This window comes from Cheilinus undulatus, linkage group 16 (genome assembly GCF_018320785.1).
Source record: "Cheilinus undulatus linkage group 16, ASM1832078v1, whole genome shotgun sequence".
In the NCBI taxonomy this organism is placed as follows: Eukaryota; Metazoa; Chordata; class Actinopteri; order Labriformes; family Labridae; genus Cheilinus; species Cheilinus undulatus.
The window spans coordinates 20,249,930-20,266,673 of NC_054880.1; the positions used below are offsets into that span (position 1 = coordinate 20,249,930).

The 16,744-nt window shown below is 37.1% G+C and overlaps 1 protein-coding gene across 1 annotated transcript; it reads right to left on the reverse strand.

Annotated features, from left to right (window-relative positions):
* Window positions 1–1,201: 1,201 nt before the first annotated feature.
* Window positions 1,202–13,837, reverse strand: slc39a4 (solute carrier family 39 member 4). Its single transcript, XM_041808150.1, has 12 exons — window positions 13,586–13,837; window positions 9,291–9,677; window positions 6,685–6,886; window positions 6,391–6,563; window positions 6,071–6,254; window positions 5,770–5,942; window positions 4,659–4,844; window positions 3,283–3,381; window positions 2,243–2,297; window positions 2,002–2,154; window positions 1,722–1,909; window positions 1,202–1,629 (listed from the first exon to the last, which is right to left on the reverse strand). Exons 1-12 carry the CDS (start codon window positions 13,784–13,786, stop codon window positions 1,501–1,503), a joined length of 2,130 nt encoding a protein of 709 aa, XP_041664084.1. The 5' UTR covers window positions 13,787–13,837; the 3' UTR covers window positions 1,202–1,500.
* Window positions 13,838–16,744: the final 2,907 nt, after the last annotated feature.

Here is a 16,744-nt window from a genome sequence, read left to right on the forward strand (position 1 = left end):
TCTGAAGGGTAAAGGTGCAGATAGCTTATTTCAGTCAGACACAATAAAAGAATTGGAGCTACATTTTGGGCATGCTTGCGCCCAGACATAAAAGCAACAGTACTGTGCCAAATGTTCAGGCATGTTTGAGCCAAGAATTAAGGTTGAAGTAAGGTGTGTAATGGCAAGTGGATTGACACAACCCTGGTTGTGCTCTGGATGTCCTTGCATACTACCAGGGGCATGGGAAATAGCCTGTTGAAAAATGACAAAGTCCATACCTTTAGGGTAGATGTGGTAAGCATGGCCTAGGGTACAATCTGGATGGGTAATAGGGGTTCCATGAGCCACTGGTTGTGCTGTGGATGGCCCAAGGGCCTGAAAACCACAAACAGTATCCGAATATATTACCAGGTGTGAAAAGGCCCAAACAAAAGAGAGATGCCGCCAAGCTTGACCTTGTTTGCTGAGTGACACGTGTTTGGACAAGCTTGACTCTGGCTGCCACCCCCCTCTCCAGCCTCAGGTTGTGCCATATCGGGGCAATCCTAAGCACCCTACATGCCTACAACGTATGCACATAACTGCATATAAAGTACTTTGTGAATCAGACCTTGAGATGGACAGATGATGTGCAACTTTTGGAACTTTTGAGGCCACAATCCTGTTCTTAGTAGATCAGTCCTGATAATCTAATACAGGCATACTGATTTGTACACAGAAAGTCTTTGCTAGTTTACAAAATATTCCCTATGAATATAACTTAAAGTGGTTTCCAACTGATTTGGTACAAAAATATATAGAGCTATAGAAAGGACACAAAAATTAAAGGAAGATTGACTGGAACTGATCAGTTTTCTGTATCAAATATTATAATTTTTTTAATATATATTTTTATTGAATTTTCATGGAAATACATTCATAATAATCAGAGAGACAGTTGCACACATAGGTGAAGTGTTGTCAAAGTATTTTAATTGTGTATCAAATCTGCTGGATATAAATCAGTCCAACTGCAGACCATCAAGATTCCTGACAAAGTTCATAAAATCATCCCAAGTGTTGTGGAAGTTCTGGAGGGCGTCATTTACACTATATCGGATCTTTTTTAATTGAAGATTAGACATAATAATGCAGATGAGATGAGTGTGGGTGGGTGGAGCAGCAATTTTCCAGTTCAGTAATATCAACCACTGTGCTAACAGGGAAGAGAATGCAAGAGCCTTATTCTGTTTAGAAGTTGTGGATACATTTGCTGGGGGTACGCCAAAGATAGCAGTTAGGGGGCCTGTATCAAATATTTTTAAACAACATTTGAAACAAGTCAAATAAAAAATACATGTAGGTTGGTTTTAGAAGTTAAGGCTTTGGGTGGCTGAGTAAACTTTCGACATTCAAGAACTCATACAACTGGATAAGTTTCTCATCAGACTGGCCGTGTCATTTAGTCTCTTTAATCTGTTCCAGGACATTTCATTAAAGCTATAATAAACTCAGTTGACTGTAATGACTGTCCACACTTTAAAAGGTGATTCTCTCCTCATAAAGTGACAGCACCAGCAGAATACCCCATCCAGTCAGCAGGCCGAGGTTCTGCAGCAGGAACATCAGCCAGGGTTTCTTGTTACTGATGTGGACCATGGTGGGGAGCTGGAAAGATTAAAAGAATTTATAAATGTCAAAGATTCAAGTTTGATTTCTCAATAATCAGTTGCGGTTTATATTGTCTGGTAAATACTCACCATATCAGCAAGCCCGACATAAAGAAAGAGCCCAGCAGTGACGGCAGCTATCCACTGTTTGGTCGCGAGGTCAGTGGCCACAGACAGAGCGATGTACATGCCTATGAATGATGTTAAAGCACTGCCTATGTTTAAGAGTAATGCCCTACGGACGGACATACCACTGTAGAGCAAAATGGCAAAATCACCTGTGAACAAACAAGAGAGAGAAAGACTGGTCATTTGAAATATTTAACAGAAACTGATGATATCACATTCTGCCTATTTTGTATGTTTTTACCCAGCTCGTGTGGTAGCTCATGGCAGAGCACAGCCAGGGATGTAGCCAGACCAGACTTCCATGACAGGGAGAAAGCTGCGCCTATTGCTAAGCCGTCTGCAAAGTTGTGGATGCCGTCACCGATAGTTATCATATAGGGCAGCAGACGCTGCTCTGCAGAGGCGGACAGGGGTGTCGTTAGTGGTGGAGAGTTGTCGTCACATTATGATGACATACTCGTGTAAAAAATGACTTCACTCACCTCTGGTGCGCTCTTTTTGCTCTGGGAGTGACTTTTCATTGTCTTCAGCGCCAACCTGAAACAAACATACAAATCAGTGGTTCTCAAGTGGTGGGTCGGGACCCAAAAGTGGGTCGCGGAGCAGTTTTTCAGTGGGTCACAACTAGGTGTCTGGAAAAAACATGGTGGCAAAAAACCTGACGTCTTTATTGAAAATGCATCAACACTGTTTATTTTACCCAGTTTTACTGTGAAATTAGGTCAATTTAAATGTTTAATCAATATTTCAACTAATTTATCTCTTCTTCTTCCAATAAATGGCTATTTTTCCATGATAATGATGTAATTTCACAAGTTCTCTACAAAATTGGCAAAAATTGACACATAATGATGGGGAAAACAGGGTATAAAATTTGTCAGTTTTGTCCCTTTTCTATTTTTATATCAGCTGTTTTAGTCTGCTCATCATACTCCAAACTGCAACATATTGAATTAACTAAACATGCGTTGCTTAAAATGTTTTTAGAAACTTGGGTTGTGATCTGTCGTAAGACGGATGGCTGGGTGCTAAGGCCAGACCAGTTGAGAACCACTTATATAAATAATCAACCCGTCACAAAAACTTCTGAAAATAATCCTGTTTTGACATTCCCAGGATTATTGTGTGACAGCTTAATGTGTAATAGTTACAAATTGCTGCTTTAAAACCATAAATCTATGATTGTAGTGTCAAAAAGAATAAAAGCAGGCAAAAAAAAAAAATGCAGGCAAATTCCTGCAAACTGTCTAAAGTGCACGGATATGTTGACAACTTGTGCCATTTAGACAATGTTCAGGAGTTTCCCTCCATTTTTTACAGTTAAAAACCAAGAACTTAGGCAACATTGAGTGCCTAGAGCTTTGGTTCCTGTGGTGATCTAAATCATATCCAAGTTCAAAATTGGGGGAAATGCTTTGACTGACTGAATATTGATTCGGTATTAAGAGGCAAAATTTTTTCTCTATTCTTCAAGTTTGAATTAATATTCAGTCTTTAGTCTTTTTGTGTGTTTGTGTCTCACCAGATCTGCTTTTGATGCCGTCCTATCTTTCTTTTTTCTCTCTTGTTGATACATCTCTAAAACTCTCCCATGATCACAGTGGTGAGGCTCTGATTCTTCCTGAGGAGAGAAAAAGGGAGAATAATTTTAAGTTAGCAAAAGAAGTTAAATGACTATAAGGACTTATTCACAGGACAGAATGTTAGTCAAATAAAAGATCTTAAAATGTAGGTAGCTGCATTACAATACTACTTCTACTGCTAGTGACAAAAGCAATTTAGGCATTTTAGTTAGAATAATAACTTCAGAGATGCAGCACCATTTTAACCTTGCAGAGGATGGATTGGCCAGATTTCACGTTTGTCATCAGGTGGATTATTTTTTTAAAATTTCAATCTGAAATGATGCCGGTCTGCAAACAGACCTAACCAATTTGAGAAGAACGAGGCAGTAACTAAGGGCGAGTTTCAGTTGTACTGAAAACTGGTAGAAATGGCTGTTGCCTGTGTAGTGATTAGCACAGAGGTAGCTACAGTATAGTGGCAGTTTTGCACAATATTTCCTGATGAAAAAGAGCAAGCATTAAATGCTTTTCATGGTGGAAAGGATGTTTTCCCTCTCAGCAGACCTGCTTTTGCATGAGTTTGTAATAGATACAGGCGAGGTGCAGCTGCACTGTAGACAGATATATTCAGTGGATGCTGGTGTAGCAGCTAGCTCTTATGTAGCAACAGCGGCACATTTTTTTTTATCAGATTTGGACAACATTTCTTTATTAAAAGAGGAGCACAGAAAGCCTTTTATGGCAGAGAAGATGGTTTTGCACTTCTCCAGCTGTTTTATTCATCTATTAGCTCCACCATTCGGGTTAGCACAATTTGGAAAACACACACCAGTGAGGAACTTCAAATTTGTGTTGAAATTGGCACCCCCTGTGGAAAGAGTAACATCCTATGCCTTTGCTTACTTTTTTCATAACCATGTGTTGGCAGTGTTTTCTGACAAAGATTCTCATTCTTCTTTTTCAGTATGTGTTGCTGTGGTTATTTATTTATTTATAGAGAGAGTAAACAAAGGCTGGTTTGGTTGCTTTAACTCATTTTGTCAGACACCTACCCTGCGATAGGGGTTTCAAGACATTTAAAGAACTACATAAATACAATACTGAAACAATCTTGTCAGTGTTTCTTGGTTTGCTTTTGAAGGTCGTCAGAATTGATTTCGGCCTTTTTCACATTTAAAAACTCAAACAAAAAAATCTGTGGACATTCAATATTCAGAAGCAATTCTTGTATAACAAAACAGTCACAGCTGATAACTGATGGCAAAAGAGGAAACCTCGTCTGTTTGTATGCCCTCTGTTTTTAACCACATTGCTTCACATGTCTGTCTCTTACCCCGTGGTGATGCTGATGATGGTGATGATTTTTGTTTTTATATGCGATCAGAGAGAAGATTGTTTCCATCAGATAGAAATAGTAGATCCCTCCAATCACCACCAGCATCTTATAAATGTAGTCTGGAGTTTCTTCCTCATGTGAATGATGAGCCTCTCCTACAGAGTGCACATGTAAACCTAGAAACTAAACACAAACACTTTGTTAATTATCAATGTCATGACACAATTATGAAAAAAACAGAGCTAAAATCTTAATGAATATGACTGTAGATGATTATTTGATACTTTTGATACCACGTGTTTGGAAACAAGACATTCTATGGAAATGTATGATAAATGGTATATAAAAGTATTAAACTTAAAAAAAAAAAAACAAAACAATATCTCTACTATGAAACAGGCTGATATGAAAATCATGTTTTTAACCAAAGGTGCTGCTTTGAGAAAGAGGGCACTGTCTTAACTGCACAGAAATGCTTACAATGTTGCAGTCACAAAATCTTGCCAATGATCCCTGCCGTTTTTACTTTGACAATCACCTGTATTACGGTGTCTAGGACTGGTATCAAAACAGGCATCAATTCTGTTCAATTTTAACTAGTATGATCTTGGAGTTTTAAAATCCAGTATCTTTACAACCCAAGGAAAAAAAAATTGCAAACCTTGCTCTGAAAGTGAAATTAAAAAACTTTAATTGCATTTCTACCAACTGACTGGATCCCAGGACAGTCATTCCACCAAATATTAATAACAGCAATAAATGCTTAATAACAGCTGCTAATAAAAACAAAATATGAATAACAGCAAACTGTGTTTTGACTAAGTGGTCTAAAGAATGCTGAGGACCTAAAGCTGCTAAAGACGTGTTGCTAGCTTGTTAACACAGTACAAATCATGGTGAATTTTGTTTTTGTCCATTACAACTCCTGTTGCATAGGAAGTAGCGACTCTTTCGACAAATCAGTGGTTTTGTACCAAAACAGAATGGTGCCAAAATAAGTTGGACGGTGTAGTCTGGTTATTTTGGCTCCTTTCCCTCCTTTTGACAGTGGAAACACAAATAACTGTAGCATACTGAATGGGACAGGTGGAAATGCAGCTTTACCTACCATTGGTAGCAGGTGCAGTAAAGCATCTCCAGTCAGTGATCCCACAGCCAGGCTGATGCAGAACTGAATGCACATCTGGAATACAGAGGTGCAAGAAGTACACAGCAGCACCACAATGCCAAACATGCTTGTCAGTGTTATCACCAGATTAGCAACAGTGGCATAGATGTATCCTACATGAGAAAAAGAGAGCAGAAAGGAAGAACAGCTTTAAGATCTGTAGTACAATGTCACCTGCTGCTTTTTTATCGTCAGGATAGGTGAAGACCTCTTTCAGTTTGTCAGGATCTCAGAGACTTACTCTCTGTCTTGGTGAGCCCATCAGGCGTCACTGTTTCTGTGGTGTCTGTGCAGGCTCCACTCAGGATCTGCTGTACGAGTGCAGGGCTGAGCCGAGCCAAGCTGGACCGACCCAGGCCAGGGGAGGCGGAGCTGTTGTCTGTTAGGCCATAGATCACGACAAGCTCTTTGGCCGAGAAACATAACTGAAAATGAACGTTGAGCATAGAAGCAAAAATTAGGTGAATCAGCTAGATTGGGAATTGTGCACATGCACATTATGATACTATGGACTCTATATATTTACATATTTATTAATTTATTTGGTGTGCGCATATGTACATGATCCGAGGTGGAGTTTCCTTCATGATCCTCATGATGTTCATGCTTATGGCTGCTCCTCTTCTTTCTTCTCCAATGGCGATGATCATGATGATCGTGATCATGGCCATTGTCCTCGTGTCCATGTTCGCCTTCAGGCCCGATATTCAAACTTTTCATGAGAGCCTCCAGATCTACACAACACAAACACAACATTAAATATGTATGAATACCATTAATATGTAAATTTACATGGACTGGCTCTATCTCTTGTACATCTGGGTCTGCATCAGTGTTTCTCTGAAGGACTTTTACCCCCAACTGTGAAATTCTCCGACCCCAGACGGTCCAGGATGTAGTCGAGGAAGAAGCTCTCTTCAGGCAGAGAACGGCTGATAAAGCATCGACCCAGCAAGGCATGGTACAGGACGCGACCCAAAACTGCACCGATTTCCTGTTCCTGGTCGGGTGAAGATGAATTGACCTCTATCATGATGTCACTGGCAGTCACACAGCCCTGTTGACGGGGGAGAGGAAAGACAAAGTCAGTAGATATGGGTTTAACAAAAGTGAGTCTTAATCAAATACATTCAAATTAGCTTAAATATGAATTCCTGATTAACCAACCTATGACAATGAATAACTGAGAGTTTGCCTTTAAAACTCTTGTAGGGGGGTTATCTGGTTATTAAACAGGCCAAAGGTAATATCAGTACCTCTTTATGATCTAAAAAAAAAAAACAAGACGATGATCAACAAGATTTTATTACAATAATCTTTACTGCCCGTCACGGCTGTAGGGGAGATGTTAGCCGAAGAGATTACTGGAACAGACATTATTTACAGCGTTGATGAGAGTATAATACCAAGATACTATAAAAATTTAAGCAGTTTCTTGAGGAATGCCTCAGAAAAACAGCTTTGTTCCATAAAAAAGGAGATAAACAAGTTGAAATCTTGAGAAAACGAATGAAATGTATTTGTTGTCACAGGAAACTAATGAACTGTATGGATGTGTGTCCACATGGGGCTTCTTTACATCATAGACTTCTTGCCACAGGTACTCATTTTTGACCCACTTGAAAGAGCTCTGGGACCCACTTTTGGGTCCTGACCCACTACTTGAGAACCACTGCTTTAACTTGATGTTGAAAACAAATTATTCAAAGATAGTTCCTTACATAAACTTAACTAAAATATTATGTGGTATTTTCATATTTTCCTTTTTTTTTTTTTTTTTTTGATTTATTGTTTGTTGCAGCTTTAGCTCAGTTACAGTACAATTATGACCGAAAATGACTTTTCTGTATCTTGCAGAAAATATTTACTTCACCAGCTTTTGCTAATAGATTTGAAAGTTAGATTAGTCGTGAATGTTATACTGACAGAATTATCATGATTTGCAAAATTATTGGCTTACTTGTATTTGCCAGTTTACAAGATACACAAACTTTAAATGTTGAGGATTTCTTGTTGTATTATGGATCTTGTCTTGACTTTGCTTTAGCTACAAATATGTATAAATTTAAACGTAATGCAGTGGCTGAGCCAAGAGTGTTAAATATCTGGGGCTTAGCCCAAATTTAAGAGGGTTAAGGTGCATACTTCAACAGTATTTTTTTTTTGCTTATAAATGTATACACACAATGTTTTTTAGCAATTTCAAAAGACTGACAAATCATTTGGGCAAAAATGATGCAGTTTGACCTAGAAAAAAAATACATCTTTAGAGCCAACATATCATTAAAATCTGTTCTCAAAGTGTCTTCATTTTTCCAGTCAGAAAATAACATACCGAAGTTTGATTCTCTTCTTGTTCCTGAAAAGAGCAGAAAATATTTTTTTTTCTTTTTAAAAATTGCATAACAAAGATAGGGTAGGAATTTGGAGAAGAAAATGGCTGTCAAAAGACTGCATTTTGTAAAATCGTGATTAATCTCAGGATTTCTGTGGTTTAAAATTGTTCTTTTGTGAGTTTGGATTGTCTTAAACTAAGGGCAATTGATTTCCTGTTTGGATACGGACCTACTTTTAAAGGTAGATCGAAGATTATGATAAACCCTGTGGAGGAAATAACTGTTACTGATAGTAAAGAAAATCAGTATGTAAAACAGAAAAAGGTTAAATGTTTGAAAACATAATGTGCAGATGACTTTTGACCTGTCCACTAAGCTGTGTGTGAGGTTTTTTTTAAGTGAAATGAGACACTGAGTAGCAGAGGTGGACTTATTTTACATCACTGTGGCTACAGAGATATGCTGCAGTGGCTTGACCAAAGTGTGTTGAAAGGGCCCAAAAGCCCGTGATTTATCATGATTAAAAATAAATAAATAAATAATGCACTAATTGTGGACTGTAGTTAGTTACAATTAATGTGATTCATCTTGACAGTCCTGGTTTAAAATTTACAATTAGAACTATCAATTTTTTAAACGGGGCATAAGCAGAATGTGAGGTTTCAGATATAAATTTAATCATTACATAAATGCAATGTTAAAGTATTTTAGTGTGTATACTGCGACTGAACAGAATAAAAGACCCTTAAAGGAACTTTTGGAGTGCTGACAAGTATATTCCTGCCATCATCACAGTCACCCTGGCAGGAATATATAATCCTAAGTAGCTGTTTGCCATTTTTCAGAATTTCACACTTCACATATTTATAAAAAAAAATATCAGAAAGTAGAAAATACTTTTTTTGTCTAATCACCTGTTCTTAATCTTATTCATTGTAACCCTTTCAATGTTTTCACATATCCAAAAAAGCAAAAAGTTGCAAAATTGCAAAATCTTCCGTTTCTGACAGAATACAAAGAGCAAATAAAAGTTTAGCTGTGCTGTTTTTCTCTTTGCCTGTCCATCATGTTTTAACCACTCAAGTTTTGGGGTTTAAGTAAAAATACAGTAGTTTTAGTACTCACCTCACTGTCTGAGGGCTCGTAGTGTTCATGCAGCTCTTGAAACAGCAGCTGTAATCCATGAGTGTCGATGTGCTCATGCTCATGATGTGTCCCGTTTTCTTTGCCTTCATGTCTGTGTTCCTCCTCATGGTGCGTCTCGTTCTCTTCATGCTCGTGTTCGTGGTGATCATCGTGTGTGATTTCATGCAGGAAATGCTCCGTCTCCTCTGCCCATCTCCCCTGAACTACTGCAGCACACGTGTGGCTGGGAGATGCCAGGTACAGGATGCTTCCAGCAGCAACAGCCGGGAACTCAGAGACACTGACGGTAATGTTGTGTCCTGTTTCGTCCTCTGTGTGGACGGAGTGATTACCGAGCAGCTGGTGAACGGCATCTGCTAAATCACACTACACACAGAGGAAGCATTCGCACAAGGAGAAAAACACACAGACAAATGGAAAAGCAGAATGTAGTTACTTATTTAGTGACATGAGGGAGCAACATTAAAGGAACCCTGCATATGAGGCCATATTGTCTTTATTAGAGTAACTGTATGGTCTTTCATATGAAGAAACAAATGGAATATATCTATTTTAAGAAACTTTTAAAAACAAATTCACATTTCGACTGCCATTGTTGTGCAATGCACTCTGGGTAGTGATGCCAAATGATTGCATTGTTTTTCTTCCTACATATCACTGAATGCAATCACCTTGATCTTCATTTCAGTGACTTCATCCATATCGTCCTCTTCACTAAAACTACACTAAAGTTTTAAGGATGGCACACCCATAGGAAGAACAAAGCAACTACTTGAAGTCGCTACAAAGAGCTAATCGCACTACAAAACAGTCTACATGTGAGTCTATTTAATGTTTTCAAATGTAGAAATCCTGTGTTTCTTCATAAAGCATCCATTTAAAAGGCACTGATGCTGATATAACATGCTAACATGTCTCAATATGCAGGGTCGCTTTAAAAATAATGGCTGCATCATTGAAGTGTCTTTTAAAACATGTTACTAAGAATTATAACAAATTTTAAAGTTTGACAACTGTACTGTCAGGTATTTTAAAAAGGCATACCTTTAGTTTATAAAGGTATTCTTAAACAATAGGGCACCAAAGACCTCTGGGGGGAAAGGCCATGTCTGCTCTGATATTGTCAAAATTGGAAGTGAATATATTCTTAAAAATCATTATTTGAAACATAATGTACAGCAGTATATAAGGGTTGTCCTAAAAGACAAAAAATACAGAGGATCCATTAACTTTTGAAAAATAAAAATGTAAATTTCTGAGGTAGAACATCAACATTTTTAAGATTCTAAAGTTGTGAATTAACAAGAAACCAAGCTAAGACTTTCTGAGTTTATAAAGTAAAAATTAATGAGGAAAAAAAAAACAAGAGTCAAAAATTTTCTAATTTTTTACATCATGTTCTCCAAATTTCAAGTTACAAAGTAATAAATTAAGGGCATTGTAAAGTCAGAAAGTGAGCTACTAGTAACAAAACTGAGAACAGTGGTTAGATAACTCCAGTTTACAAAAATGTTTTTTTCTAAGTCCAGATGATAATATTGATGTAATTATTCTGCTCTAAAGCCACAGGCTCTCTTATTGCTCAGTCCCTGTAATAAGTATCATCTAATTAGGCTCTCAACTGCAGGACTTTTGCAAGAAAAACAGCTTCATCTAGTAAACTGTCTCCAACACAAGCATCTATTTCTCAAAAATTCTACATTTTTGATCAGAAATTATGATTTATGACTTTTATAGGAAAATAATTCAATTTTTCCTTTGTAAATCCATAACTTTAAAATTGAAAATTTCATTTTTTCTTGAAACTTAATGGATCCTAAGCTTCTATTTTTTGGAGTGGCTTTTATATGCTGTCATAATAATGGATACTTACACACAGACTAAACAACCTCCTAAGAAAAAAGGACTTTCATGCTCGTATTTTATCAGTTTAAACAGATGTTTAATTTTCCCAAGTGGGTCATGGGGGAGCTTTGCTTTTTTTAGATATGAGGGAGAATTTGCTGTAATAAATGACAGCAAACGCACTTCAAGCCAAGAACAAGTGCTCAGATCCGTGCATGATTAATGTGTTTATTAATGTATTTATTCACTGCAAATTGGTGTCAGTGTCATGTTTTTATCACGCCTCATCTCTCAGTTTATTTTCCGTTTTAAGATAGTCCCGGTTCTTTGATCAGTCAACTTCTATTCACGCTGCCACTGATTATCCCTTAAACAATGAGATGTCATGAAGTTTCATTGTTTATATTTCAGTCATGATGAATATATGAATACCTACAGGCAGCCCGAGCTAAAAACAACTAGGACAAAAAAACACAATAAATAAAGATGGCAATAACGAACATGTAAATTAATCTCCAGCTTTCTGTAAGTTGTAAAATGAGAGCACTTAAAAAAACTGGAGTCACTTCCCTGTACGTCTATACAGACTTGTTATATGATGCGGATTATATTTCTAATCAGATGCTTTTATTACTTTATATGATAATCTTTATTATAAACAAGAAAATAGGTTAGTAGGGTGCTGTGTGTACTGAATAAACACAGTCAAATGAGTCATATGACCTGGGAAAGGCTACATATAAACCATTAAAGCATAAACTATATAACTTTAAGAGTCTGTTTATATGGGTGGATTTAGGACGGCTCAGCACTCCTAAACAGTCTGTTCCACTGTGTCATTTCTTTAAACTTTAACAGGAAACAAAGCTGTGGAGTCACATGATCAAATGGACTCTTCGACACCTGACATGACATTATTTCAACTGTAGGTCAGATCAGCTTTATCATTTTACTGAACCTCACAGAGGTTTTATCTCCTGCTATTACGTCTGTTATAATGTAAAGCATACAGTATATCACCAGCCTCTTTCCCATAATGCTTCATTCTCCAGGAAGGCTTTTACTATTCCCCTTTTTCCTTTTGGGCATTTATGAGCAGAATTCAGTGGTGCAGCAGATCCTTATCAACACACTCTGTCCTGTCATGCAGATTACAGCTGATAATTTTAGGGACTTCACCCTCTTTCACACTGATTAAAAAAAAAGAGTTTTACATGTAAATGTTGTGATTGATAAATAATTCCAGCACTGTTTCAAGACTATTTGATCAAACATTACAAAAAGCTAAAAGCACCACAATATTTAATTTTTCATATATTTCACACCAAGATCAGTAATTTACAAATTTCATACACCGGAAAATGAGAAATAGTATTTCTTAAGTTAACGGCCTTTAAAAGCCTTGACAATGACTTTCATCAAATATTTCCCTGATAAAATGACTGAACGCTTATCCAGTGATTATGCATAAGAGATATGCCTTAATTGACTCAGAATAAACCCAATAAATAAAGATATGAGTAAGTAAATTGAAATAAAAAATATTCTGGAGTTCGTTGTGCTTCATCGGGGAATCCCTGATTAGTTTTCATTAATGTGCACGAGGTCACAACACCCCGCTCAGGTCATATTTTTGTATAAATTCTTGTGGAGCTCACAGATATGTACGGAAGAGTATTGGGGCCACTGAAAAAAAAACATTTTGAGATGAAAATTTTTTTTCACTTGTGAGAAAAAAGTCAGAATTCTGAGATTAAAGTCAGAATTCTGAGAAAAAAGTCAGAATTCTGAGATTAAAGTCAGAATTCTGAGAAAAAAGTCAGAATTCTGAGATTAAAGTCAGAATTCTGAGATTAAAGTCAGAATTCTGACTTTATTCTTCAAATGAAAAAAAGTCTCAATTTTTTTTCAGAATTCTGACTTTAATCTCAGAATTCTGACTTTTTTCTCACAAGTGAAAAAAAAAATTCGTCTCAATTTTTTTTTCAGTGGCCCTAATACTCTTCCGTAGGAGGGATATGAATATGAAAAGTCAAGTATCATAAGTATTTCAGGAATCGTAGTCTAATAGGGAACTTTGTGAGTAAATAAGGCTGATTAAATGGTATAATAAGTGTGCTAATTCAGGCGCAAACTGCACACAGGATTTAAGAGACAACTTTTGATACGTGACAACCTGCCAAGGCCTACATATTTAGCATGCCTACATGTAAATCGGTTTTCCTATTATTCAAATATCCTTACTTTTCAGGTTATTTACTCCTAATGATATAAGGTGAAACATTCTCGTTTTAGATACCCAGTTTATCACTGTGACCGTGGGTCGGCAGGTGAAGCCGCTTAATAACTTTGGACATCGACCTCTCTGCAGCTGCATTCAGTCGCCCGGCTCTCGTAGCTGGCTGCGGAGTTAACGTAATAAAACTTACCTTTTCACACGACACTTCACCGCACTGCACACGTTTCTCCAGAGTATTAAAGAGGCTGCGGAGCGAGTCCTCGGTCATAATTTGTAGCCCCGGAGACACGACGCTTATCACGGCTCTGTAAGCTTCCTCCACGGCGGGAGAACCAGACACAGAACCGAGCGAACCCAAACCGGCAAGAAGCAGCAGCGCGGAGAAAAACATCTTAAAACTCCCAAAAGGCTTCTTTTAAACTCTGATAATGGATTAACTCTTAAAGGTAAAAAATGTATAAGTTTAGAAGGAGGAAGCAGAGACAGTCTAGATGTACTTCTACATCCACTTTGAGCTGTGTGGAGCTCCACTCTTGGCTGCTCTCTGTTTAAAATCACTGCACATTTAATGGATCTGCACTCTGCATTGTGATTGGCTGAACGGGGCTCGTGCTGTCTTGCACCTTTCAGCCTTGAAAAGGTAGAGGAGGGTTGCTCAGTGCACCTGTAGACATAAAACTACAAGACCATATTTGTTTGCCGAATGTCGCTCTAAAGACCAAAACAACTGAAGAAGAAATTAGCTAAATTAGCTCAGCTTCCTATACCATGTCTGTTTGGTAGGCATAAGACGTTAGATGAAATGCTGTGAAGCAATTTCAGACAACCGTTAGCCTCATAGGATAACTGTGTAAGTCATATTTTAAGGTTTTCAGAAAAATCAGGTTGAATGAATCAGCAGCGGTAGGAGAGTAGTTAGGCAGATATCAAGATTTGGCCAAAAAAATGAAGTAGGCTACCGCAGTTATGCTTTGAGGCTAACAAAACTGTATTGAATCCTAAAAAAGAAATTCTCTTGTTAGGAAGGAAGGGACAGCATGCTCACATTAGTATGACATCACAGGGAAGGCTAGCTAGATATTACTAACTTACAGTGCTACAAGAAAGAAAAAGATAGTAAAGCCGTTTTTCAGTGTTAAGTATGTTTAAATCTTTCTTATCTATCTCACACTCCAAGAGTTTAATTGGCATTTAGCCTATTCCTTATTCCATAATTGGTGTTTGGCTAAGCGTTAGCATTAGCTTATCTACTATGTTACCAAATTTTAACTTAATAATAATAATAACTAATAGCTTGGACTTATATTGCACCTTTCATGAGACCTAAGGCAGCTTTACAGAAAAGTGGAAAACAAGACACAACACAAAAACAAACACTAAGTTGAGTGTATGTAGGGGGCAGGTTTAGGAGCTACTGTAAGCTGTGGTGAACAGGTGGTGCTTGAGTTTTTTTAAACTTGCATCCCATGTCCATCTGAAAAAAAGCTTCATTACAAGGCTGTTATTATATTATCACTCACTTTGAGCTTCCCACTTTGGCTTTATTTTCAGAGGTGGAAAAAGGACACAACTATTGTACTTAAGTAGAAGAACAGTAATATGTGTTAAAATTAAGTAAAAGTACTGGTCTGTAAATCAAATTAAAATGAGTTTAATAATAAAAAATTTACTCGAAGTACTGGGTAGTTACTAAGGAATTGTTCAGTAAGATATGAAATGATAAAATATCTTTCCCTATTGACAACAACAAGAGAATAGGTCTCCAACCAGGCTCTTAAAGTTACACCTCTATGATAATGTAAAATACACAGAATTTTTACAGTGTTACTTAAACTCAAATAGATTTAAATTTAACAATTTAAAATAGTCTATATTAGTCCACACTACACTTCATTAAACTTAACTCTTGAACATGTTAAATATTTTACAGTATGAAAGGTGGGTCTCCTCTGGCAAGAACCCCTCAGAGAATCAACCTTTTAGCAATTCAATGCATACTCATGATCTTTATGCACTATGCATCTTTTAGGAGCACCTAAAGTCTCTGAACTGTAACTCAGTGGATAACTTCTCTCGTGGTGCAAATGTGCCTCACATCAAAAACAACAATCCAGCAGAAACGTGACCAAAAGAACCCCTGCAGGGATCACTGCACAACAGGCAACATCCAAACACATATTAACACACCTAAAAGACATCTGAACACTCTGCCCAATGGCATGATGGAGAACTCTTCTCACACATCCCCCCAGATTTAAAATTACAGTGAGCAGAGCTTAGAGCAATTGACTCTTTACAGAGTAAAAGTAACATTGGTGGACATAGCTGTCAAATAACTCCAACACAAAAGACCACTTCACTCAGAATTTGGTTAAAATTACACTTTGGGAGTTAAAATCAACTCAGAAATTATGTTTAATGTTGTTTAACCCTGAGATATCAACACTTCAGATGTGGTTATGTGCATTAGCGGTTTTGGGATGTGATGCAGAATAGAAGAAGAACAAGAGAACTGTAGTCAAGTAAAAGTACAGCTACTTGGCTTGAAACTGCAGTAGAAGTAAAAGTGCTGATTTAAAAATGAACTCAAGAGGTATAAGTTCCCCCCACACACACACAAACACACAGACACTCAATTACAGTAATTTTATTGAATATCATTAGTTACTTTCCACCTTTACATATTGTATGAAAATAAGGGGGGAAACAAGGCTATAAATCCTATTGAAATATAAAAAATCTTAGTTGACGATTGACAATAGATAAATAAAAAAAATAAAATTAAAGTTAGGTAAAGATACAGAATTGTACACACACAAAAGAGTCAGTAAAAACTTTATCAAGCATGCTAGTGTGCACTTTACTATCGATTCAGACTTGCCTAAATATCTTTTTCGGTTTCCAGCCTTTGTAAAACTGATAAGACTGACTAAAATCTTGTCTTCTGACAGTTCTATTAATGTCTGGCAGTAGTTAATTGATTTTAAAAAAACATCATTTTGGTTTAGTGGCCACAATGTAAGTGAATATGAGGGCCCAACATAAAACAGTTAAAGGTCAAAATTTCATTTAACCTTGCTAATCCAGTTTACACTTATACAAATAGGCCCTTGATTATTCAAAGTAACCAGATCTGGGTCGTAGTGAATGCTTGTGTTTTCTTTAACCACGCTGGCTGACTTGGTCATATTGAAATGACATAAAGCATCCCTGATAGTAAACTCTATCTGTACTTAGGCTACACTGACACCTTGAGATTTTGATCCTGTTATTGCATGTATTAAAGCAGCCCATGTTTTTGTGTTTTTTATATATTCCTGTTTTAACCAGCAGATGGTGCTGCTGCTCT